Source organism: Miniopterus schreibersii (genome assembly GCF_964146895.1).
Source record: "Miniopterus schreibersii genome assembly, chromosome: 18".
Classification (NCBI taxonomy): Eukaryota; Metazoa; Chordata; class Mammalia; order Chiroptera; family Miniopteridae; genus Miniopterus; species Miniopterus schreibersii.
The window spans coordinates 23,323,700-23,349,896 of record NC_138121.1 but is presented as its reverse complement, the minus strand read 5'-3'; the positions used below and the strand labels follow the sequence as shown (position 1 = coordinate 23,349,896).

Sequence of the window (26,197 nt, the reverse complement as noted above, 5' to 3'; positions counted from 1 at the left end):
AGACTGCAATCCAGACCTCACACAGCCTTAGCCCAGAAGGGAGGAAGGAGCTGAGCCAAGAGATGTAGGCGGCCTCCAGAAGCGGGAAAAGGCAAAGGAGTGGATTCTCCCCGAGAACCTCTCGCAGGAACCAGTCCTGCCAACTTTAGCACTGTGAAACTGATTTTGGACTTCTGGCTATTGTTTTAAGCCACCAAGTTTGTGGTCATTTGTGATAGGAGCTCTAGGAAACTAACAGAATGAGCAAAGCACAGAATGGATTTCAGTGCCCCCGGCACTCACACTGCCCAGCTCTGGTCAGCAGCCCTGATGCTCACTGGCATTCCCATCCTGGCACACCCTTGATTTGGTTGTTTCTGATGACAGATCCTGCTGCCTCGGCTTTCAGAAGGACACAGCGAGCCAACTGTGTTGAATCTGACTAGTCCTGAAGTTCTGTGGGTGAACCTGACTTCAGGGGGCGCGGCTTTGGGGATCCATCTGCACTGGAGACCTGACATCCCACTCACACTCAGCCTGGGCTATGGCTACCACCCCAACAAGACCAGCTACGATGCCAAAGCTCACCTTCCACCAATGGCTCCTCCAGGTAGTCACACCATCAGGCCAGTTTCTCAAGCTGCTTCCTGGGAGTGTGGCCAGATCAAACTTGAGAATCAGAAGCCACTGGGAAAAAAGAACAAAACATTCGCTACATTAAGTGCTTATATATATATTTTTGGTATTATTATTGTTGTTGTTTAGAAATATTAGGTGAGTACTTACTATATGCCCTGAAGGAGCTGACGAACACTGATAGAATTGACCTTATTGTAATTCTCACAACAACCCTCAGGGATGGGGACTATTGGAATTTCCACTTGCCAGATAAGAACAGAGAGGTTAAGTAACTGTCCAAAGTCACACATCCAAGAAGGGACAGAGTCAGAATTTGAGCCCTCATCTGCCTGACTTGGCAGTCATGCTCTGCACACTGACCTGGGAGTGCCTCTTCCATGCTCCTGGTCTCAGGAGGAGAGGGTACTCCTAGGACATCGAGGAGACCATCAGGGTCAGCTTCCCTGCCAAGTCACCCCCTCTTCCATGATGTTTAGCCAAATCTCCACAAGGCTTCAGGCTGACCCTGAGCCCCCTTTCCTGCAGATGGGCTGTCCACATGGATCCTGAGCCCAGAGGACTTGCATTTTGGAGAAGGTGTCTACTATCTAACTGTGATCCCCGAGTCTGACCTGGAGCTGACCCCTGGCAGAGACCTCACGGTTGGCATCACCACCTTCCTTTCCCATTGTGTGTTTTGGGATGAGATCCAAGGAACTTGGGACAACTCTGGGTGCCAGGTAAGGAGAGGGAAGTGAAGAAGACAGAGCAGTGTGGTTGGGTGTTTCCTGCTCCTTTAGGGTCCTGTTCTAGTGCCTCTGGTATACCATCTTCAGTCCTCCATGGGGCCTTTTCATGCATGACTGAAACACCTCCCTAACCCCCGCACAGTGAAGTTAACTCCTCCTTCAGATCCCACCTGAAGTGTTACTTCTTCCAGAAACTTCTCAACACCCTGGTTAGGTCAGATTTCCTACTGTGAACTCTCAGACCTGCCTCCTCCATAGACTAAGCAGAGTGGTAGTTCTGCATCCACTTAGGAGATTGTTGAAAGGTGTCTGCTCCCTCAGTGCACTGGGGTCACATGAGACAGGAACAATGTGCTTTGCTCACTGTTAGGAACCACTGAATGACCACTGAACAAATGAGCAAATGACTGGGAAGACCTGCTGACTCTGGGTTGCTGAGAGAGGCCAGAGTGTCATTTCCAAGGAAATGAAATCATAGCTGAGTTCTTTATTCCATGCCAGGTGCTGTGTTCCATGCCCTTACCTACAACACCTGGAAAACTCCTATTCACCCTTCAATCTCCCACTCCAATACCACCTTCCTTAGGGAGCTTCTCAGATGTCTGGAGTCTCCCTCTGTTGGATTTCCACAGCACTTCACATCCTCCCCAGGAACAGCAACCTTCATTTCTAGCTGAAATTTATCACACATCTGCCTCCACCTACGAGACCATAAATACCTCTTCCATTTTTTTCTACGAACAGTCACATGTGCCTGGCCAACTGGTGGGGGTATAATGGTGAGAAAAACCAGTGAGCCTTCAGTCTAGCAGAGGACACACGCAAGAAGCAAATGGCACACACATGTCAAATGACGGCAGTCACAAGTAGTGTAAGAAGCCAGGATGCCACAGAGTCACAGAGGGGGCTCAGAGCCGAGCTCCTTCCAGGTTTGTTTCTGCTGCAGCTTCAGCATCTGTGTCCTGCCCTGGCTTCCAGCTGCCTCATATGGGGAGTTCCCCATGGCACCAGGAGAGTGAGAGTGCACTGAGTTTTCCGAGGCAGAGCAGGTTCCCCCCACTTGCAGCATAGGCCTTTGCTCCTTGTGAACAAAACCCTGGGTGTGTTGTGACCTCCTAGAGTCTGCTCCCAGAAGCTGTCTGATCCCCATGTTGCTGGCACAGGGTGCCCACTGCAGGCTGCCCTCAGAAACCCGAGGCTCAGAAAGTGGGATGGTGTAAGGGCTGGCAGCAAGGGCTCTGCCATCACACAGGCTTGGATCCAATCCCACTTCATCGATTCTAGCAAGGTGACCTGGGACGAGCTTTCCCATCTGAAAATGAGCACAAAGGATACTTATAGTTGTGGTGGGACCTAGGCAATATTAGGGGTATAAAGTACTTAGTGTGGTGTCTGGCACACAGTGAGTGCTCCATATATTAGAGTGATTGCTATGTTAGCCAATCTGAGCATAGGGAAGACAAAACTGTATATAAAATGGAAATCAAGGAAATAATGAACATGGGATTCAGCAAGGTGGTTGGGTGAGGGGAAGCATGGGAACAGGTTGGAAAAGGACCGTTTTGCTAAATGTCAGTTATTGGAAAGTTTCTAGCTTTTGAGTAGAGTCATAGGTTCTCAGGTGCTTATTATGTGATTAAAAATATACATCTACTAATGCACACTTATGAATGTGGGACATACAAAGATCATATGTGAAGTGTGTCATAGAACAAAAGTTATATTAACCCAGTAGTATGTACTCGATGCTCATTATAGTATATATAGATACTGACACAGATATATAGAGATCACTGAGGACCATAAAATAAGTAAATAAGATCATCAAGTTTGCATGGAAAACCACCACTGAATTCTCTAAATAGCTAAAGAAGGTTCCAAATCTATGGACTACAGACCTTGTCACAGGGTAAAGGCAGAATTGCAAAGATATGTCACTTATATATTTTCTCAAAGGATACTAAAGGTGCAACTTGTTGTGAGGGAATGCGCTTATTAATTTCCAATGTTCAAAGAGGTCCTCGCACTGGAAAAGGTTGAGAAAGCAGCTGTCACCCACTCCCAGCCCCCGCCTCTCTGCCCCCCCACTGGCCAGGTCTTGGTGAAAACCCAGGAGGGCAAAGATCTTAGACATAAGTTATATCTGGTCCCAGGGCTCCCAGCACTGAGATGGTCTTGTTACTGGCACCTACTTGGGTTTCTTCTCTGAAACTAGCCACACCCCCTCCCGGGTGTGCCAAGTGTTCCTATAAGCCCGAGTTGCATGCCAAATGTTCTGGCCAGGATTGGGAAACAGTGACAAAAACCACAGAGCAAACACAGGACTAAGACCCACGTGAAATTCATCAATAAGCAGTTGGTGCCATGCCCTGTGGAGGGAAAGGGGGCATGTTTGGGATACAGCAGGTTCTTCTTCACCAGGTGTTGAGCAGAGAACTTTTCGCATGCCAGTGCTTTCTGCTCCCTCCCACCTTACCACTTTGTGGTGGACCCTGGAATGAAAAGGTGGTGCTGAGTTGTGGGGTTGAATTAAATCTTTACCCACCAAATGGCCCTGGGGGGAAATTTCAAGCTGGCCGAGGGCTTTTAGGGAAGGCCTGCCCCTAAGCTCGGGGTATAAATTAAGAATGCAGCTGGGGTCCCTGCCCTCGCCCATTCCTGTCTCCTTACCCCGAACCTCACTGTCCCATACCAAATGGGACAGCATGCCCAAGCTCCATCCACATGCCCCACCCCACCCCCTAAGCCACATCTAGCCGCTCTCATGTCCAGGTGTGGGGACACCAGTGGCCAGCCCCACTGTGGACTGATGATCCTGAGGAAGAGGTCTGTGCAGGCTCTGGAAGCAGGGAATTCTGAGGTTCCAGGTACCCAAGTGGAAGGCTAGGATAAGACGAGTGAGGCATCTGGAATGCAAAGTTTAGGGAGGAACTCCTTCTCAGGGTCACCCAAGGCCATGCCCTAGTCCTGGCTGGGTGGTATGTGCTGTGGCAGGAGTGTCTCCTTGGCCCCAATTCCTCATCCTGTGTAGAGGTGCACAGCCCGAGGACAGCTAGAGCAGGACGCTTCCAACGATAAGCCCTGGACAGGGGCTCCAGGTGCCTAGATGTAAGGGGGCGTCAACTTTAGGGAATACTTTCCTGGTGATGAGACACCAGATTAGAATTAAGTATTTGCCCTTCCCTTTTCTGTGCATGGTTCCCCCAGTTTCAGTCTTCCTTTGTTCTTCAGTGTAAGAGGACCAACTTAAGACTTTCAGGTTGAAAAGCGAGAAAGTCCCTGCCAAACTGGGATGAACTGGTCACCCCCCCGGATGTCCTCTCAGCACGTCGCCTGTTGTCTCACCTAGAATTAGCATTCAACAAATATCTGTACAATGAGTGAACATCAGGTGGGAGAATGGACTGGAATGACGCACATAAAAGTGTGATAATGGCTGGCTGTGGACGATGGGGGACAGAGGGGACTTTAGCTTTCCCTGCAATACGTATCTAAAAAAGACAAAGCACAACTGACGAGATGGACATTGCCCATTGAGAATGATGGGTGCAAAGATGCTTGTTAAAGACAATATCCTCATTTTAAAATTATTTCTTAATTGACAAAAAACCCAAATGGAATCCTGAAGCTGGTCTCCCAACAGACGCCCCAGACCCTCCCCAGGACAGTGTCCACTCCTCATCGTCCCCCCTTGGGCTCAAGCCATTCAGGGATGTGCTCCCATTTCTACCAGGGCCTCTTTGCGGTTGTAGGTGGGGCCACGGACCACCCCTTCCCAGACACACTGCCTCTGCAACCACCTCACCTTCTTCGGAAGCACATTCTTGGTGATGCCCAATGCCATCGATGTCCACCAGACAGAGGAGCTCTTTGCCACCTTCGAGGACAACCCTGTGGTCGTGACCACTGTGGGCTGTCTCTGTGTGGCCTACGTGCTGGTGGTGATCTGGGCAAGGAGGAAGGATGCTCAGGATCAGGCCAAGGTGAGATTGTATGGTCCTGGGGAATGGGAGGGAGGAGCAGGTGTGAGCCCTTGCAGGAGCTCCAGGGGATGGAGCCCAGACGGGGAGCCAAAAGGCTAGTTGCAAATCTAGGCCTTGATCCCTGGAGTCATCTCAGGCAAGTTATCACAAGGATTATGATACTGATCATTTATTGGGGATTTACTATATGTTAGGCATCACCCCATTTAATACTCACAATAGCCCTAAGAAGAAGGTACCGTGTTGAGAGTCCCCAAGACCACTCTCAAGTTCAAAAACTTGCTAGGATGACTCACAGAACTCTGAAAAGCTATTATACTCATGATTATGGTTTATTACAGTGAAAGGATACTGATTAAAACCAGCAAAGGGGAGGGTCCTCTGGAGATCAGACTAGAGCTTCCAGTTGTCCCTTCCCAGTGGAGTTGCATGGACAGACTTAATTCTCCTAGCAATGATGAGTGACAATACATACAAAGTATTGCCATCAAGAAGAGCTCACCTAAGCTTTGGTGTCTAGGGTTCAACTGGGGGTCAGTCACATAAGTATGGAGTGTGCAAATGACTAAAGTTCATTGCACAATCTCCAGCAAACCGCCCCACTCCTGCCCAGGGGTCAAACTGATACAGCAGGGCCCAAAGCCCTCACCATAAATCACATTGTTAGCATAGACTATCTGCTGTGGCCCATGGCTCCAGGTATTCGAAGATACACTTACAATGCTGGATCTTCTGAGAACTTGCAGGTTATCTTTCAGCATCTGGACAAGAGCCAGCCCTTTCTTTGAAACATGCAGGGTTTTGGGCAACCCAAGCTTGCCGAGTTCACCCTTTACTGCACAATACCTCTATTGTCTTACAGAGGAGGCAACCAAGGATCAGAGAGCACAATTAACTGGTCGAAAGCCACCCTCCCGGGAGCCAGAATTCAAACCCTGAACTGCCTGACAATAAGACAGGTCTGAGGATAGAAACAAGATGAAGCAACAGATTGTGCAACAAATTGCAACAACAAAGTTCTGATTAGTTTTCCAATATATGCTCCATGTGTGACACACAATGAGCCTTCAATAAATATTTGTGAGTGTCCGAGGGAGCACGTAAATGAATGCACGTACGCAGTTGCAAAGCTCTGTAACATTTCCATCCTTTGCCCTCCCCCCACACAGCACCACCTCTTGGATGTTAAGATGATATGACACTTAAGATAAATAGTTGCAGCATTTATACTGCTGCCTTTGATTCACCCAGGGGATTAAACGTCAATACTTTAAGTGCCTCAGGTGTAGGTTGGTTCCCTTGGGGGAAGCAGACTCTGAGATGAAGTGTAGCATGCAGGGTGTGTATCAAGGAGTGCTCGGGATCAGCCCATGGGAAGGCGGGGAAGGAGACAGGATGAGCAGAGGGAGACGCTGAGCTGGAATGCAGCCCACCGACAGCCCGGCTGACCCCAAGAACTCCAGAGCTCTCCAGAATTGAGTTGAGATGTCCAAGTCTTGTTCACACCCAGGCACCACATCAATCTGTCATTGGATGCTGGCCTCCCCAGGAGGGTACATGACCTCAACAGAGGTGGCTCTTGCATCTCTGACAACAGCACCTCAGCAACTGGGGCAACAAGCGCCCTCCATTGATAGGAGATCTGGGCAGCTCATCATAGAGCTCTCTGCAACCTCCAGCCAACTCCAGCTTTTAAAAATATTTTTATTTTTTGCTTAACCACCTTAACACTCATTCCTTTTAAATTCCCTTAGAGGCACAATATGGTTATCAAATGCTATGAGAAATTATATATAAACAGAGTTTGTATCATTCACCAGATCAAACATCAAACATTCTCGGCTTAATACCCAGATCATTTCCAATTTGATGACTTTGGGTCATATTTAATAACAAATGTGTTTTATACTTTTTATTTTAAAAGTTTTTATTTTACTTGTTCTCACCTGATGGAGTGAATACATAGCATACGTAATTTTGCTTTCCCTCTGTAATTGTCATGAATGTCCAGCTCACTCGTGGCTGCTGTACAGTGGATAAAACCACTGAGTAGAGCCCTCCTAACTTAATCTTTCTGTCCAGGCGAAGGTCACGGTGCTGGAGGACAATGACCCCTTTGCCCACTACCACTACCTGGTGACAGTCTACACTGGACACCGGCGAGGGGCAGCTACTTCCTCGAAGGTACCTAACTACGCAAGATTCCTCAGTCAATCAGCATGTCCCACTCAGCAGAGCGCTTGCTAGTCCATTGTTGGGTTTCTTTCGCACAGTGGCTTTGGTGCTGTAGGGTGTGTGTTTTTTAATCTCTTGCTTTTTGTTTTTTATAGGAAAGGACTCTTTTGTCAAACAAAATATCACCATAAGCCCCAATGTTTAAGAAGAAAAAAGAGATGTGGGTTAATGGAGTGTTAGGGTCTAGCATGGTGCCACTGGTCATCCCTCTTATCCTTGTCAAAGAATAACTCAGATAGTTAGTTGGTAACCTGCATGCAAATTTGCTCACATATGAAGAACAGTCAGTAAACTTATCAATGAATAGGGAAAAAGGAATTTACAAGAGAGAGGGGAGAAAGGAAAGAAAAACGCCCACCATTTTGAAAACAATGAGTCTTAAATTACATTGTTTAGGTAAACTGATTGGTTGGCATCTAGCTAAGAGGTCAGACTGAGCCATCTGCCCTTGAACAGGCTGACTAAAGGTAGTAAAAAAACCCCAAACATTTCACTTATTCATGGGTTCTTTGAAATCCTTGAACATTTAGCTGTGGGGCATAGAGCAGGTTGTCTCTGTAATGTCTCAGCATCTTTAGTTAAGCCTGCCCTGCCCCATATCCCTCATCAGAATACCTTATCCCTTGCAGCAGCCTCCAAGGTTCCTTTACCGAAACTGAGGGCTCCAAGGAACACAGGTTGAGAACCACTGGCATTTTGTATACGGTCCTGGAAAAAGCTCCATTTTTTTTTCCTTCCAAAAAAATACATTAGGCTTCATTAGTGCAGGGCATTTATCTGTTGACTTTTTATTTTTAATCTTATTATTTTTATATATGTATATGTTTCTTATATTTTTAATTTTTATTTTAAAAAATTGTCTCATTTTTATTTATTGCCGTGTCTTAGGTCTTCAATCAGCTGTATAAAACAGAGTAAGCGCTCAGGAACTATTTGTTAAATAAACGTAGGAATCAATTTCATCCATATAATGAAACAACCAACTCATTTCTGTTTGACACTGAAGAGTCAGCCTTAACAGGAAGTAAAACCTGTGATGCATAGGGCATTTCTCTTCGTGGAGAGTTGCAGTCACATTTCAATTGGATATTGTTTTAGTTTTATTTCCCCTAGCACAGTGGTTCTCAACTAGGGGCAATGTTGACCTGGGCAGACATCTGGCAATGTTGGAGGCATTTTTGGTTGTCACAACTTGGGAGATGCTACTGGTATCTAGTGGGTAGAGGCCAGGGATGCTGCTAAACATCCTACAATGAACAGAACAGCCCCCAGAGCAAGAAATTATCTGGCATCGAAAATCTATAGTGGAGAAATCCTGTTGTAGGAGCAGACTCTGAAACAAGGATTCGAGTGCAAGTAGTGGATTTGAGGGGATCCTAAGATGCCCCTGTAGGGAAGTGGGAAGCAGACACGGAAGAGAAGGAACCGGTAAAGAGTGTATTATTAACTTGTTACTCTTCTGGGAAACTGGAGCCTAATCCCACTTGGGGACCCTGGAAAACAGTAAGAAATGTGGGCTTCAACATCATCCCAACAGAGGGCTGGGGGAGCTGGGGTATTTATACACCAATCCCATTAGTCATTCACAGAGGATGATTTACGGAGGGGAGGGGAGGGGAGGGGAGGGGAGGGGAGGGGAGGGGAGGGGAGGGGAGGGGAGGGGAGGGGAGGGGAGGGGAGGGCCATGCCTTGTTACTTTTCCTCGGCTTTTCACACTTCCAATGAAATACAACCATTGGGGCTTGGTTACCATGGGGAGTTGGCCATTCCTTGTCTCTGGATTTCAGGTGACTCTCACCCTATATGGCCTGGATGGAGAGAGTGAGCCCCACCACCTGTCAGACCCTGACATCCCGGTTTTTGAAAGAGGAGGAGTGAATGTGTTCTTACTCTCCACCCTGTTCCCCCTGGGGGAACTGAGGAGCCTGCGGCTGTGGCATGACAACTCAGGGGACCAGCCATCCTGGTGAGTCAGGGGTGCGAAAACCACAAGAACCTACTAAGCCCTAGGCCAGGGCGGGGCACTGTGCATTTGCTGCCTTGCTGATCCTCACAAGCCTCTGCAAGACACACAGAATGGATCCCTATTTCACAGACAAGGAAACCACCAATCCAGGGGCCACACAGATTTGAGTCAGTATCTAGGAGAGAAACTGGAAGTTGCAGCCTGGGGTCCAGTTGGTAGCCCCACCCTTGGCACTTTTGCAGTATCAACCTATCATTTAGCTCCTTGTTTCCCCATCTATAAAATGGGGACAGATGCCTTTCTTAAAGACAAACCCTGTGCAATAAGAGAAGACTAAATGAGACACTGAGCTGATTCTCTGGCAGAAGAAGCTGCCGCTGCTGAGCACTAAGCCAAGGCCATCTTCACAATGGGACAAGTACTGTTACTATCCTGTTCTACAGGTGGAAAGATAAGTGACTTGCCCAAAGTCACACAGCTGGCAAGTTCAGAGCCAAGACTCCTCTGCATTCTGTCTGAGGTCAAAGCTAGTCATCCAGATGAGTGGATTCCAGCCTGACCACCCATCAGCGGCTGGCAGCTTTAGAAAAACACAGCATTTATATTGCTGTCTTTGATTTACCCGAGGGATTAAACATTAATACTTTAAGAGCCTCAGCTGTAGTTAGTTCCCGTGAAGCAGACTCTGAGATGGAACTGAGCATGCAGGGTGTTTATCAAGGAGTGCCTGGGGTCAGCCTCTGGAAAGGGAGGGAAGGAAACAGGATGAGCAGAGGGAGGAGAGTCTTAGTGCAGCCCAATAACAGCCCGGGTGACACCTCCCCTCCCCCCCAAGGGAGCTCTGCAACTGTCCTGAGTTGGGTTGAGATGCCCAGGTCTTGATGATCATGCCCAGGCACTGCACCCATCAGTCACGGGATGTCAGCCTCCCCAGGAGGTTGTGTGACCTCAACAGACGTGGCTGCAGCATGCCTGACAGGGCTGTTCTCCCTGAAGTGAGAAAATGCATGTTAAGAGCTTCTTAGTATAGTCCCCATTATGCAGTAAATGCTCAATAAAGAGTGGCTACTGATATCATTACTATTCTTATTGGCTCTAAGGCAACAGGGAAATTGGCTGCTGCTGGATCTGACATTCCAGCAGAGGTGAGATCCTTTCATTTCTTCCCTGGGCTTCAAAGACTAACTCAGGTTAGAAGATACAAAGTTCTGAGTCCAAGATAGATGGTAGGCTCATTCTCTGGGTGGGAAGAAGCCTGTAGTAGGGTCAAATTTTGTGTACTTAAGTCTGCACCTTCCTGAATACACATATTTAGACAGCTGGGCTTTCCTCACTTGTATCTGGATGCTGGCCTGGGCTTGCTGCCCTGTGTTGGGGTTAATAGTTTCAGAATGCACCCCCTTGCAGCATATCTGTGAAAACACAGCAGCCTTCAACAGCTGGCTCTCTACCCTGGCCGAGCTCCCCACATGAGGCCAAATTCACCCACTGACCGGGGCATTTTGATCAAGTCACCAAGAACAGTGAAGAAAAATAAATCAAGTATCCATTTACAGGAGCTTTTGTTCTTAGGCTCAGGTTTGCAGAGGTGTTACCTTGTCCGCAAAAGCGTGGGTCCTTTCTCCAGGTATGTGAGCCGGGTGCTGGTGCACGACCTGATGATGGGCCGGAAGTGGCATTTCCTCTGCAACTCGTGGCTGTCCATCGATGTTGGAGACTGTGTCCTTGACAAAGTATTTCCAGTGGCTACAGAGCAGGACAGGAAGCAATTCAGGTACTTTTCCTTCCTTTTTAAGCAAATGCTCTTTACTTTGTTCTTTCATTCCTCGGAAGTTGCATCACAATCCAGTCGCAAATAAAATCACATTTCAGCTATCAGGACTGGGTAGCTTTGAGTGTGTGACATTAATGACCGATCAGTTCTTCTCGTTGGGATTGAAAGGCCCTGGAGGGACAGAGTTATCTTCGGGGTGGTGAAAATGGTTGAAACAGTTATGCAGATTTCCACAGAATATTTTTATGAGAGTGAACAGACTAATTTGAGTGGTGACTCAATATCTGGCCGTCTGGGGCTTCTTCTTCGTGTTATTTTACACTAGCGTTTGTCACTTTGCTTTATTTGCTTCCTTCCACATCTGTCTCCACACACATAAAAGCAGACACAAATGTACACACACGTACAATGCCATAGATTGCTGTTTATTTTATCTTTTTTAAAGTGGTGTTACTCATTATGTGTTGCCTTTTTTCTTTAACGATATAACATGAAAATCCTTCCAGGAGAGTACGTTTAGGTCAAACTTTCCTTATTGTCTCCATTATATTCCGTAGAATGAACGTCCCACAACTTATTCAACCATTCTCTTATCAGTGGGCATTAAGTTTCTTTCCAATATTTAAAACTCAAGGGGCTTCACACAAAAAAATGGCAAGTATGGAAATACTGAACCCGCATTCCTGCATGACACCAATATGCTGGAGCTGTGTACCAGCCTTCCTCTTACAGGGCCATATGCTCTCCAGTTTACCACAGTCCTCACCACTCCCTATTACATTATTTCCAGCCCACTTCATTCATTTACTTGACTTACTTACATCTACCTGGGCCACTTGAAGCATTTGGGTTTGTGACCTCTACTTTAAATGGCTTTTGAGTTAGGTTTTTTTTAAAAAGTCTGTTTCCAGTGGATTTACAGAAATGTGACTTTTCCTCCCAGCTGCCACTTGAGCAGCAGCTCAGCCTTCAAGGGGGAAAAATTCTGAATCAGAGAGACTTGGACCCCAAGACATGTATAACAAAGACATGAGATGGACTGCAAAGTCCCATATGCCTGCTAATGACTTGCTGCATGACCTTGGATAAGTCCCTCACCTCGTCAGGTCTGACTTCCACATCTGAAAAATGAGTTGCTCAATGTGCCAACCCCAAAAGGGACCTGTGCAGGTCCCATGAAATGATGTAGGTAATATACTTAGCATGTGAGTGGCTCAGAGTAAAATGCCCAGTTGCAGGAGTAGATATTATCCTCCAACTGCACCAAAACGTGAGATGCCTAAAAACTAGACAAGGAACTCTGTACAGGCAGGACCATGTCATTCCTCCACGAATCCCCGGTGCCCAGCAGAGCACCGGGCACATAGCGCTAGGATCACCAAATATCTGTTGAATGAGTAGAACAATCATGTGGAAAATCACTGCCATTGGCCACTGACCTCTCTCTTTATGCACCTTTACTCTGAGTCCAAGCCTCCCCCACACCCCAGACTAATGGTCCAAGTACTGTACAACCCTAGAGGGTGCTGGCACTGACCAACAAGAATAGAGTCAGCTGGGAACATCAGCTCTGCATACTCTGGGCCCGGGAAGAGTTCCTGTGGTTAAACTACATTGTATTCATAGAGAAATAATACGGACTAAGGAGAATGTGGCACCATTTTCTGAGATCCTGTCTGTCAATTTTAATTCTCTCAAATTGAATCTGAACCCAGAGCCTGGGATTTTTAACCACTATCTTCTAATGCTCTAATGATAACAAATCCAATAATATTATAGTTATATTATTACATTAAAGTTGTCACAAAAATAACAATTGCTAACATTGATGAACACTCACCTATACGCCAGCTACTTTGCCAAATGCTTTACAAAAATTTTCACTTTTAGTCTTTTCAACTATCTGGTGAGGCAGATTCTGTTATTACCCTCATTTTACAGATGGGTAAACTGAGGTGCAAAGGGTAAAGTGACTTGCCTGAGGTCACAGTAAGAGGATTCCAACCCACTCTGTCCATAGTCCCCATCATTAACTCTAAGTGATGTTGTATTTCTTTTACAATAGAAAAACAGATGATAATTCTTAGAAGCAAATCCCACCCTCTCATCCCAAGATTGTTCCAGAGACCAGTTTTCTCCCATTCCTGTCTCCTTAAATGCCTGTCCCTCTCTCCCTGCCTGTCCACAGCCACCTGTTTTTCATGAAAACCTCCATGGGCTTCCAGGATGGACACATTTGGTATTCCATCTTCAGCTGCTCAGCTCAGAGCAACTTCACCCGTGTCCAGAGGGTGTCCTGCTGCTTCTCCCTGCTCCTTTGCACCATGCTGACCAGCATCATGTTCTGGGGTGTCCCCAAGGACCCAGCTGAGCAAAAAATGGACTTGGGTAATCCCCATTGTCTTGACATTCAGGGCTAGTGGCTGGTGGACATGAGCTGTCGCTGCCCCAGAAATGCCACACATTTCCAGAGCTCCCAAGACCACCCTCAGTTTCAATAACTCACTAGAAGGACTCATGGAAGTCAGAAACACTATTATACTCATACTTATTACAGAGAAAAAAAATACAGATTAAAACCAGGAAAAGGAAGAGGCTTATGAGGCAGGGTCCAGGACAGACCAACCGTGGAGCTTCCAGTTGTCTCCTTCCAGTGGAGTCGTGGACAGTGCTCATTCCTGATAATGATGTGTGACAATACAGAGAGTATTGCCAACCAGGATGCTCACCCAAGCCTTGGAGTACAGAGTTTTATCGGGACTTGTTCACATAGACGTGGCTGATCCTCTGCATGTCTAACCTTAGCTTCCAGCCTCTCCAGAGGTTGAGGTAATACCATGTGGCCAAGGTCCCCACAATAAATCACACTTTTAGCATAGACTTTACAGTGTGGCCCAAGACCCCTGGTAAACAAAGGTGTACCTATAAGGCAGGACATTCCAAAGGCTTAGAGGTTACCTCTCAGGGGCCACTCAAGGGTCAGACCTCTCCTTGGGCAAGGTTAATCCTTACTGCACAGCCGCCTCCTCCTGGAAGGGGTGGAGGAGACGCTCCTACTGACCCTTCCCTTCCCTCTGCCCCAGGTAAAATTGAATTCACTTGGCAAGAAGTGATGATTGGACTAGAAAGCTCTCTCCTCATGTTCCCCATCAACCTCCTGATTGTTCAGATCTTTCGAAACACCCGTCCTCAGGTCACTAAGGAGCAGAACACTGGGAAATGTGACGGGGGGTCTCCCAGTCCAGTTGTCTCACCACAGCCCATGGAGAAAGGCCTTCTGACACCTGAAGTGGTGACCAAGGTATGTTCTGAACTGTGATGGTGTGGGAGGTGCTCCAGCCAGGGCAGAAGTGGGGGCTGGGGGTGGGGACTAAGGCCTGGGGCCTGACAACCCATGTTGTCTGACAGCAACAGTCATCAAGATTCACCAAGTGCATATACACACACACACACATGCATATACACATGTATACCTACACATGCATGCATATACACATACCACAGGTGAGCCATACACAGAAATACATACGTGTACGCACATCTACACATACACAATTTATAAATGTTTACACACATGCACACATACATACATAGACAAACACCTACATATACACAAACATGCATACGCACACACTTCTGGGGTACCTACTATGTACAAAATATTACACCTTCATTATAGATCACAGGCTGGAGTCCCATAGAAGGGACTCCCTCTGCACTCATGCACTCAGTAAGTAAGCACTTATTGAGCATCTACTATGTGCTACACTTTGAGGAATACAGCCTGGAATGTACCAGTTCAAATCCTAGAAGAGGGATATTACAGGTGGCAAATGGAAGCTCAGGATGGTCCAACATCATGTCTCAGTGGGCAGAACTGGGATTCAGACCCAGATTGTCCAGCCCCACACGAATGATTTTGACCACTTGGCTGTCCCCCTTACCTGTAGCTTACATCCCCTTACCCTACCTGATCTGACTTGCAGGATATGTGGAGACTTGTCAGCTCCCTGTTTAAAGCTCTGAAGTTGCCATCCCCTGCCTCGGGCTGGGACTCAGCAAACTTGATGGACATCAACCAACTACTGGCCTTGCTGGAAGACGTCATCTGTCTGCAGAACATGGCAGGGCAGATGTTTTGGGAAGAAGTCAAAGAGAGAGAGGACCCGTTAACACTCACTCTTGGGTCAGTACAAGTGAAAGGTAAGTCCTGATGTTTCTGTGCTGACAGGGGGCATGTTGGAGCCAGGTGGAGACAGGACTGAGGGCCATGTCTATATCATTAAGGGGTCAAGAAGTCCTACCAGAGTCTCCCTCACTGGCCTTCACTCCAACCACTTGCCACTACCTCACTCTCAGTACCATAGGCACCCTGCTCTCCTCACAATGCCAAGCTGCCTTTCCACTAAAGGCTTTCACACAAGCTGGTCCTTTAATCTAGGATGTTCTTTCTCCTCTCCTCCCTTGGCTAACTTCTACTAAGCCTATAGTATGGGCTTAAGCATCCCTTACTCAGGGGAGCTCCAGCAACGTGTTCTTTAGCCCAGAAGCTTCTCTTACATTGCTTTCACATTGTTTGTTGCCAAATCATGAATTGTGTGAAGAGTTGTTTAAAGTCTACACTGTCCTTCCTGGAACATGGGCTCTGTGAGGTGGGAGCCATCTGACCATCTTGTCTCTATTGATTCTCCAGTGCCTGGTCCCACGCAACACATAGAAAGCATGCAACAAACACGCGCAAGATGACCTTAGCATAGGCGGTCATTATGGAATGCACAGAGCAAAAGGGCATGTTCTTCTGCATTTATTACAAAGAGCACTGGCCAGCCTCATAACTTGGGCCGCCCAGAAGAACCATGTCTGGGTACTGGCTCTGCCATTAATGGGCTGTGTAATCTTGGACACGTTACTTCTGTTCTCTGTGCCTCGGTTTCCTTTTCTGTAAAGTATTTGGGGGATGCAAAGTCAAACCAGGCCCATTTCCAAATGTGGAAGACACAAGATGATGGATAGGGCAGTAAAAAACATTAAAGAACATGGACTCATAGAGGGACAAAGCTATTCCTTCCCTACTCTCTTCCAATCCTAATTAAGTCAAGGAAAAGACTTAGGTTGGAACTACTGTGTCCTTAATACTGCTTTTACGAGTGCTCATCTCTGTTGGCAGACAGGTAGCGGGCCTCAAACTCAGGGCCTTTTGAGACAACATTCAGCTAGAATTTGGTAACATGGTTTCATTTTTATTAAGGTCCATATATGGCACATTGTTCTGGCTTGAACTAGTCTCTGACTCCCCTCATGCCCCTTTCCTGTCCACCTTCCACCTGGATCAAAGCTGCCAATGTTTAGAAGAGGCTGTCTAATAGCACTTCCCACAGTTCTAGATCTGCTCTGTCCAATATGACAGCCGCTTGGCACCTGGGGCTGTTTAAATTAAAATCAATTAAAATAATGGAAATATTGATCCACCTAGCCCCTTGGCTTGCTGCAAAGACTGAATTAGATCATAAGACACATGCAGAACTTAGGCCACAGCCTGACACAAAGCAGGTATTCAGTAATGGGTGCTACAATTGCGAGCGCTGGCATCTTTCAGAAACATTGCCAGGACGCTTGCAACAGGAACGCTGCTGATGCAAAAACCTTAGCAGAAGCTTCAATGAGGGAGTCGCAGGTCAGGAGGGCCTGAGGGGAGGCTTGCGTCAGAGGGAGGAGGAGCCCGGTGTTGCCCTAGGCCTTCACCAACACCTAGTCTGAGCCAGCCAGAGCCTTTCCACATTCACTTCTCACTAGTGGCTGGATAAGGATCATGGGGTGGGGATGCTGCAGGGCACCTGCTGCCCCAGGAGAATGTGCCCCTGGGCACCGGCCTCCCACCTCAGGGTCCAGGACCCAGGCCTGGTTCTTAGTAGTGAGGTCAAGTTTCCCTTAGAATGCACAGGAAATAGTGGAAATGCACAGGAAAGAGTGGAAATGTTCAAAGTTCTTTAAAGCAAAAATACCACTAAAAAAATTTGTTTAGGAAGCAGAAATTTGAACAAACCAACTGTAGAAAAACATTCATGAGATAATTGGTGGAAACTTGATCAGTGACTGGATATTTGATGCTATTAAGAGATTATCATTAATCATTCTAAAGATTGATCATGATATCCTGGGTGGTTTTTTTTAAGATTTTTTTTTTTTTTTTTAGAGAGGAAGGAAGAGGGGGAGAAAGAGAAACATCAACATGAGAGCAAAATATTGATCCACTGCCTCCTGAGCCCACAACCTGGGCATGTACCCTGACCGGGAATGGAACCTGCAACATTTCAGTGCATGAGACACCCAATTGGCTGAGCCACATGGGCCAAGACTTGGTTTTGTTTTTAAAAAGGGGCTTTATGTTCTATAGAAGCATATTACAAAATTTAGTGATGTCACATGAGGTTTGGAATTTGCTTCTAAGTAATCCACGTGGAGAGAGTGGGTGAAGTACAGGTGAAACAGGAATGGCCATGGGTTGATAATTTTAAGCAGTGGGTATAGGCATTTCATCTCATCATTCTCCCTACTCTTGTAAATTTAAAATTTTTCACAATTGAAAAAGAGTTAAAAACAAAAGATTAAGCCCTAGCCGGTTTGGCTCAGTGGTTAGAGCATCGGCTCTTGGTCCCAGAGCATTGGCTCTTAGGCTTCGGCCAAGGGCACCTGCCTCAGTTGCAGACTCTGTCCCCAGTGCCGGCTGGGGTGAGCGCGGGAGGCAACCAATTGATGTGTCTCTCTCACATCGATGTCCCCCCCCCCCCGCAACTCTCTCTGAAAAAGCAGTGGAAAAAATATCCTGGGGTGAGGGTAAAACAACAACAAAGATTAAAACTGACCATCTTTGGCACCAGGCGAACTTGGGTTCAAATTCAAATCTTGTACATATTCAGAGTATTTGCAGATGAGATAACACTTTGCCTGGGATCTTCTTTAAGGTACTCCAGGAAAAGTTGGGGGCAGAGTGAAACAAGATTGGCAAAATGTTGGTAACCGTTATGACAGGGTGGTAGTTGTCATTTTCTTCTCTTCTGTCTATGTGTAAGGAAATTTTGAAAATGCCCTTGATAAAACGCTCAAACGAGAACATTCAAATCCTAACTGGCCGAGTGAGCCTGGTACCTTACCCCATCTTTCTGGACCTCAGATTTCTTGTGGCTTGGCACACAGTATGTGCCTGATGCAAAAAAGGCTGTTACTAACACTATTGTTTTTATTGCAGGCAGTCTGCTGTCACTCAACACCAGGGGATGCTCTTTCTCTCCCTTGTCTTCCAGAAAAAATGCAATGCCTGACATGTGGGATGGGCCCAAGCGACCCTTGGAAGAACAGTGTATACAGGCAGTGTCTTTACCTTCAGCTGGAGCAGGTGGAACAAGAGCTGCGGCTGGTGGGGCCTCAAGGCTTCCCCCAGTGCCAGAGCCATGCCCGGGCTCTCACGCAGCTTCAGACCCTAAAGGGCTGCCTCAAGGGACAGCTGGGCACTCTACCTCCAGCACAGACCAGGTAATCCACTCCCCTGGGTGCTGAGTGGGTACCTGACTTCCACCACCCAGCCTGGGGCCTGTGGGGAGAGGGCATCCAAGCAACCCTGGAAAGATGCTCACCCAGATAGACCCAGGCAGCAACAACTCAGGATTCCAGCACAAATTCTGGGCTGGAGGCGTTGAACAAGAAGGCATTTATATAGCCCTTTGTACAGAATTTTGCAGCTTATAGCCTTTTTTAAAAAATATATATTTTTATTGATTTCAGAGAGAGGGAGAGAGAGAGATAGAAACATCAATGATGAGAGAGTCATTGATTGAGCCCACAACCTAACCTGGGCATGTGCCCTGACTGGGAATTGAATCCCGATCGCCTGGATCCTAGGTCGATGCTCAACTGCTGAGCCATGCCCAGCCGGGCTATAGACATTTTTAAGTGGGATATTTCCTAGCTGTGAGTCCTTCGACAAGTCCTTCAAAATCTCTGAGCCACAGTTTCCTCCTCTGTAAAATGGGAATGATAATGCCTATCTCCTGATTCAAATTTAAAACAAAATACATTTTTTAACATAACCAGTGAAATTTGTGTCGGGGAGAAAAAATGTTACTCTACCCTTCAAGGTTCTTCTGGCTGGTTTGATAAACAAATTGACATGAGACAGATTAGCAGGGGGAAAACAAATTAAGATTTGGTAATATGGATATCTCCTGCATACATGGGAGAAACACAGAAAAACTGAGTAACTCACCAAAACAGCAGAAGCCATCACCTTAAATACCACCTTCAGATTAAGACAAAAGATGTTAGGGGTGGGGAGTCAGTTACGGGGTGGGGGTGGGGGTTACCAGGAAAAACACAGTAAACAAGAGTAATAGTTATGAAAATTTAAGTCCTGCCTTCTTCGTTGATAAGTTCCAAGGTTTAGATACCCTCCTCTTCCTGGTACAGTGAGGAAAACACCCTAACAAATGGTGATTTTCTTTTACAGATGTCCTTTTACAAAGGGTAACTTTCTTTCTTTCTTTCTTTCTTTCTTTCTTTCTTTCTTTCTTTCTTTCTTTCTTTCTTTCTTTCTTTCTTTCTTTCTTTCTTTCTTGTTTTGTTATAGAAATATACTTATTTATTTTTTGTTTTAATTTTTTCCTTATTTTATTTTTCCCCCACCACCATTTATTCCTCCTATACCCTCTTCTACCTCCACCCAACACCCCCTCCCCTGAACCTGATTTTCAGAGTTTCTCCCTCATTTGCTCTTTCTTAAAAATAACCACCCTAAAATAATCAGTATCCCCAAAGAAGCCTATTTTTGGGAGTGGTGAACTCTGTTGCCCTTCATTTGAATACAGACAGGTTATTGATGAATTAAGAAATTATTGTTAATTTGTTAGGTGTGACAACAACACTGTAACTCAGTAAGAAAATGACCATTTTTGAGAAATATTCTGAAGTAATCAGGGATGATTTTACTTAAAAAAAAAAAAAAGGTGGAAAAGGTAGAGCCCAGCTAGTGTGGCTCAGAGGCTGAGCATCGACCTAGGATCCAGGAAATCTCAGTTCGATTCCCGTCAGGGCACATCCCTGGGTTGTGGGCTCGATCCCCAGCAAGGGGACATGCAGGAGGCAGCGGATCAAGGACTCTCTCATCATTGATGTTTCTATCTCTCTCTCTCCTTCTCCCTTCCTCTCTCTGAAATCAATAAAGTTATATTTTAAAAAAAAGAAAAAGGTGGGGACCGATGAAATAAGTATGACAAGGTGGTGGTGGTTGTTAAAGCTAGTTCATGGGGATTCCTTGAGCTTGCTGATTTTTGTATGGAGGAAATTTCATAATAAAAAAAATCTAAAAAATTATATAGTACCAGCCTTCTATGCTTGCCATGAGGAATAATGGAGCAGATGTGTGTAAAGCACTTCACATAGGGACTGCCTCCTGGTAAGCAGTGAATAAATGTGACTTCAATAGAATATATATAGTGTTAACCTAAAACTTAGAAGGCCAAATTGAGAAGAAACAAGGCTTTATTTGAGATAAAAAAGAATAGCTACTCCAGAAGCATGGATTCCGGCAGAAACCCAAATATTGCTCCAATTAGGAGGTGAAGGCAAGGGGTACTTATAAGAAAGGGAAGAGGAATAATTACATGAATAGAAGGAATTTCTATGAGTGTTAATAAACTAAGAAAGGCATTTCTATAGATGCAGATAAGCTAACATAGTGATGCTAATTCTAAAGAATGTCTTTGATTTTCATGCCAATAGTCATAACATCAGCTTTCCTGTTTGCTTTGCAAACAGTTGTCTGGAATACAGTGTTACTTTCGGCCCAGTCCAAAGGTTATTTTGCCCTGCTTTAACATTCCAAAGGGTTGAGGAGTAGGATGTGCCAGGCAGTTCCTTTGGGATGGTAACTCTGACTCATTTTTGAAGTGGCTCAGTTTATATTACTTTTACAATATGTAAACTGGCTAAATATAGAACAGCCCTTTGAAGTGGGTACAAGATATAGAGGAGAAAACTGAGGGTCTAAGAGGTCAGGGAGCTTGGCCAAGGTCACTCAGCTGATGGGGTGGAGTGGGATTTGAACTTGAGCCCTGGCAGGTGGTGTCACCCTGACTGTATCCACTTTCCATTACAGCTCCCAGAGAGTAAGCAAGCCCCCTCGAGGTCTGCCCTGGTGGTGTGTCCTGGTGGGTTGGCTCCTGGTGGCAGCCACCAGCAGTGTGGCAGCCTTCTTCAGCATGCTATATGGCCTGCACTACGGGCGGACCAGTTCCCTCAAGTGGCTCATCTCCATGGCCATCTCCTTTGTGGAGAGTGTGTTTGTCACCCAGCCCCTGAAGGTCAGGACCCCTTACTTTCTCTCCTGCCAGTTTCCTTGTCCTTACTTCAGCTGTTCCTTCACCTATTCATTCAATAAACCTACATGGAACACCACCTCTGTGCAGGTCCCAGGGCAGGAACAATAATGAAGACAATCACCAGGAGGACCCAAGTTCTTGGACACTCACTCTGGGCCAGGCTTAGTGGTTTTCTGAGATGCAGGCATTTCATCATCACAATCTCCCTCAGGAATGACCTTTCTTCCATTTCATAGATGAGAAAACCCAAATTAAGAAGTAAGGTCATTAACATCCTGCCCTAGACTACACATGTGAATAGAAATAATACCAAATTTCCTCAATTCTAAGATGCTTTTGACTGTAAGAAAGGCCAGCAATTTATAGGAACTTGACCTTCAGATAAAAAAACCCCAAGTCATTAAATGTGTACAACAATTGGAAGATACACTTCTATTTCTGAAATGTAAAGTTACTGTTGGAGTGGAAGAAATACTGAGCCCCGGCCTGGAGTTCAGGATCACAGCTTCCCCTAGAAAAAAATCAGGTGGTAGGAATACTGTGTGTGTGGGTTGGGGTAAGCTGAAGAAAGGAGGGGACATTTTCAGTGAATCTTTACCCCTATGAGACTCACCAAATCCCCTACCCACATTCTACCCTTTGGTCCTCTGCCCTGTCCTGAACAGCCTTCATCAGAAGACTTCAACAATTCCTGACACCCCCCAATCTAGTCTGAGAATTTTAAGAACAGAGTCCTGGGCCTTTTTGTCCCCAACTAAACCACAGAATCCTATTATATTTGTGTACTGTAGGTACTGTGGGGGATGAAGAAACTTTCCTCCACCCTCAAGGTTCTTTCAGCTGGCCTAATAGTTAAGTCTACGTGAGACAGATTAACAAGAAAAAATAACCGAATTTAATACATACATATGCATGGGAACCAGATATACACAAAGGAATCAGAGAACCCACATACATGAGAGGTTCAAAGACAGAGAGGGAAAATGACGCACATATGACATTCTGAGCTGAGGGTCTCCTTGGGGCTACAGAGGAGAGGAATGTCATTGCAGAACATAAGAGCAGATATTCAGCAATCAGAAGTTTACCCTGCCCTACAAATAGGTCATAAAGAGCTATTTCCGGTATTAACTCCTACTATGGGCAAGGCCCCTAATTTAAGTTATTTAAGAGAGAGGTAAAAATTTATCGTGAGCTTGCAGGGTCCGGATTCCCTCAGCTCAAAACTATTCACATGCCAAAGAGAATTACCGGAGAGGTCTGTTCTGAACCCTTATAGCAGAGATAGTGATGCCGCTGTAACAACCTGGTTATTATTTTACAGGAGAGGAGGAAAGGGAAGGCTAGATATAGGCATGCCTTTTATACAGCTTTGCCAAAAAGCTGCATTTAACACTCCAAGTCTGTTCCCCACTGATTGATGGGGGAAGGGACAGGACAAAGGCAGTTTAGACGCATGCCCAGTGAGGTGTGAGTGACATGGGATGATGCCTACCTGCTTGCCCTGCAGTCACACCCGTGAGGGAGTCAGTGGCCAGAATAAACATGGCCACTGCAAGTGCACGTGAATATTTAAAACTTCCAAACAGAGGAGGTTCTCTCTCTCTCTCTCTCTCTCTCTCTCTCTCTCTCTCTCTTCTCTCTCTCTCTCTCTCTCTCTCACACACACACACACACACACACACACACACACACACACACACACACACGGGTGCCGGGCCTTCTTGGCTCTCCTGTGGCAGGGGGATGTGCTCCCCTGTGCCCCACATGGCACATGGCCAGGCTGTAATCCACACATGGACTAATAGACTTTAATCTGGCCTAAAAGCTGAACCACTTGGCTGCAACATAGAAAGAAAACTCTGGACACTGGCCTTGTTTCTGGCTCTGCTGGAACCCCAGCTGCACCTGGAAAAGGGCTGGCTAAAGGGGCAGGGGACTTTGGAACCCAGAAAATGTAACTCCATGCCGATAAAATCTTCTGCCACATCCCATCCTTCCCTGAGAATCTTAGAAAATTCACTTTCTGAAGATATTGCAAGAGCTTCACTTCACTCCCACTGGTGGCTGGAAAATCTGGCCCATTAATCCCTCCTGCAACAACAGTATAAGGGAGCTAATCACTTAATACAGGAGCAAAGGGAGGGAGGAGGGAAGAGTAAGTCACCACATTAGAGGTACAAGCCAGGTACACACAGGCCCTGGCCCTCACTCTTCATAAATATGTCCCTTCTCTACAGAGGATGGGCTGGTTCCCACCTGACTTCCCCAGAGTGTGGCTCCTGTGCCCAGGACACAAACGTGGCCCCAATTACACCCCCTTTCAGACCAGAGGTTGATAGAGAGTTTCCAACTTGGGCTTAGGGCTCACAGTGGGTATTTTCCAGGTGCTGGGCTTTGCTGCCTTCTTTGCACTGGTCTTGAAGAGCGTGGGGGATGAAGAGGAGCCTATCGCCCCTCTCCTGGGATGTCTGACCAGCCCAGGTAATGGTGCACATATGCAGGCAAGGGCCTGGAAGCTGAGAGCCCCTCAGCCCTTCTCCCTTGGCTGGGGAACCATCCGCAAACCATCCAGAAACAAGTGGCTCCTTCACTGTCCCCTGAGCAACCTTACTCCTTCCCCACCAGGGCCTTTCTCTCTGACACCTAAGCGTGACTCCTTGGCCATAAGAAGCACCTTGGGGCCCATGCTCTGTGTTGGCTATCATTCTCTGTATAATCCCAAACAGCTTTTTTATCCAAGGCTCAGGTCCCTGGCCTTTAGAATGAAAAACGGGGGAAAAAAAAAAAAAAAGAACAAGCTTGTAGGTGGGCTGCGAAGAGTCACTGTAAGTTAGAGTTCTAGGACAGGAGTCTGCAAAGGATAGCCAGGGGCCCGAACCTAGCCCACCCCCTGTTTTTGTAGTTTTACTAGAACATAGGCAAGATGAGCCCTGTTGGAGGAGCCCCCTGATCATACCCCTTCCCCCAACCTGATTTCTCACTTCCCAATCGAAACTCCTGAGGGTGCTGACAAGAGAATTACAAAAGCAAACAAGCAAAGAAAACAGAATTAACACTCTTATAATCTATGCAGAGATCTTGAGCTTCAGAGAAAATAAAACAGGATCTAACAAAAGCTCATGTATCTACATCATTATGCAGTGCAGTTATAACCCCCGAGTGGGCCTGTATTCTTCCACTCTACATTAGGGTTTTGGCTTCGCAGATCCAAAAGTCCATTAAAATCTTCTTCCCGAGACAAGAGTAATTTTTCTCCAAGGAGAGGCCAGCCTCCAGACTAATTAAATATTCATTAAGTCATTCCTTTGGCAGTTATTCAGGGAGTACTTGCTGTGTGCCAGGCAGTGGATGGCCTGGGAACATAATCTACATGAAATCTATTCGTAATGTATAATTCATTGATTTTAGTAATTTATAGAGTTGTGCAACCATCATCACAATTAAGACCTGGAATAGCTTCATCACCCAGAAGATTCCCTCTTGCCCATTTGAAGTCAATCCCTGTTCCCACCTCAGCCCCAGGCAACAGAGCACCGATGGGATGGAACAGGCTGCTGCCCTTGGGATAAACAGCCCATGTGGGGAGACACATTAAATAATTAAATACACAAGTAGACATATAAGTGTGAATTGTGATGAGAACTGGGTGTGGGAGAATAAGAGAGTGCAGGCCTCTCCACTGAGGTGGTACCTAAGTTGGCTCCTGAAGAATGGGGGCAGGAAGGGATTGCACACTGGAATGTGCAGAGGCCATGAAGTGGAACACAGCTTGTCATTTTATAATAATTATTTACAGTGTGGCCGAAGCATGGGGAACTGGGGGGGTAATGGTGCAAGATGAGGGCAGATAGGTGAGTGGGGAGCAGGTCATGCAAGGGCCTTGTAGGTTCTGGGTCAATGCTAGGGTTTCAAAGTGTTTTAAATAGGAGAGCAGCATGGTCTGTTTGTGATTTTAGAAAGATTACTGTGGCCACTCTTGGAGATCAAAGGCATTAGGTCAAACGTGAAAGTGGGGGCCCTACCCGGTTTGGTTCAATGGTTAGAGCGTTGGCCTGTGGACTGAAGGGTCCTGGGTTCGATTTTGGCCAAGGGCACATACCTCGGTTGCAGGCTCAATCCCTGGCCCTGGTCAGGGCATGTGCAGGAAGCAACTAATTGATGTGTCTCTCTCACATCGATGTCTTTCTCTCTCTCTCTCTTTCCCTTCCACTCTCTCTGAAAAGCAATGGGGGGAAAAATATCCAGGATTAAAAAAAAAAAGTGGAAGTGGGGAGGCCAGTAGGAAGAATATGGCAATGGTCATGTGCTAGCAGTGTCCTTGTTTTCACAGACCCCTCTGCCTTGTTCCGAGTACGAAGAAACAGCAGAAAGGATGTCTACCAGCCGCCACTGGCCACTGACATTGAGAAGATGAAAACCACCCAACGCAAGGAACAGAAAGCATTTGCCCTAATTAGAGAAATCTTGGGTAGGCAGCCACGATTACCCACGAGCAATCTTCCTGTCTGCAGGTTCTCAAC

The 26,197-nt window shown here is 46.4% G+C and overlaps 1 protein-coding gene across 1 annotated transcript in view; it reads left to right on the top strand.

Annotated features, from left to right (window-relative positions):
* The window catches only part of LOC308548052 (polycystin-1-like protein 2), a gene marked incomplete at both ends in the record, with an annotated part of 84,418 nt that overhangs the window by 42,294 nt on the left and 15,927 nt on the right, over positions 1-26,197 (top strand). Inside the window, 13 exons of the mRNA XM_081119068.1 lie at positions 367-589; positions 1,144-1,337; positions 5,099-5,329; positions 7,412-7,513; positions 9,352-9,530; positions 11,158-11,304; positions 13,493-13,692; positions 14,388-14,605; positions 15,291-15,507; positions 18,606-18,834; positions 21,452-21,656; positions 24,062-24,158; positions 26,008-26,145. Coding sequence (XP_080975194.1) covers positions 367-589; positions 1,144-1,337; positions 5,099-5,329; positions 7,412-7,513; positions 9,352-9,530; positions 11,158-11,304; positions 13,493-13,692; positions 14,388-14,605; positions 15,291-15,507; positions 18,606-18,834; positions 21,452-21,656; positions 24,062-24,158; positions 26,008-26,145 — 2,380 coding nt within the window. The remainder of the gene's footprint in view (positions 1-366; positions 590-1,143; positions 1,338-5,098; positions 5,330-7,411; positions 7,514-9,351; positions 9,531-11,157; positions 11,305-13,492; positions 13,693-14,387; positions 14,606-15,290; positions 15,508-18,605; positions 18,835-21,451; positions 21,657-24,061; positions 24,159-26,007; positions 26,146-26,197) is intronic.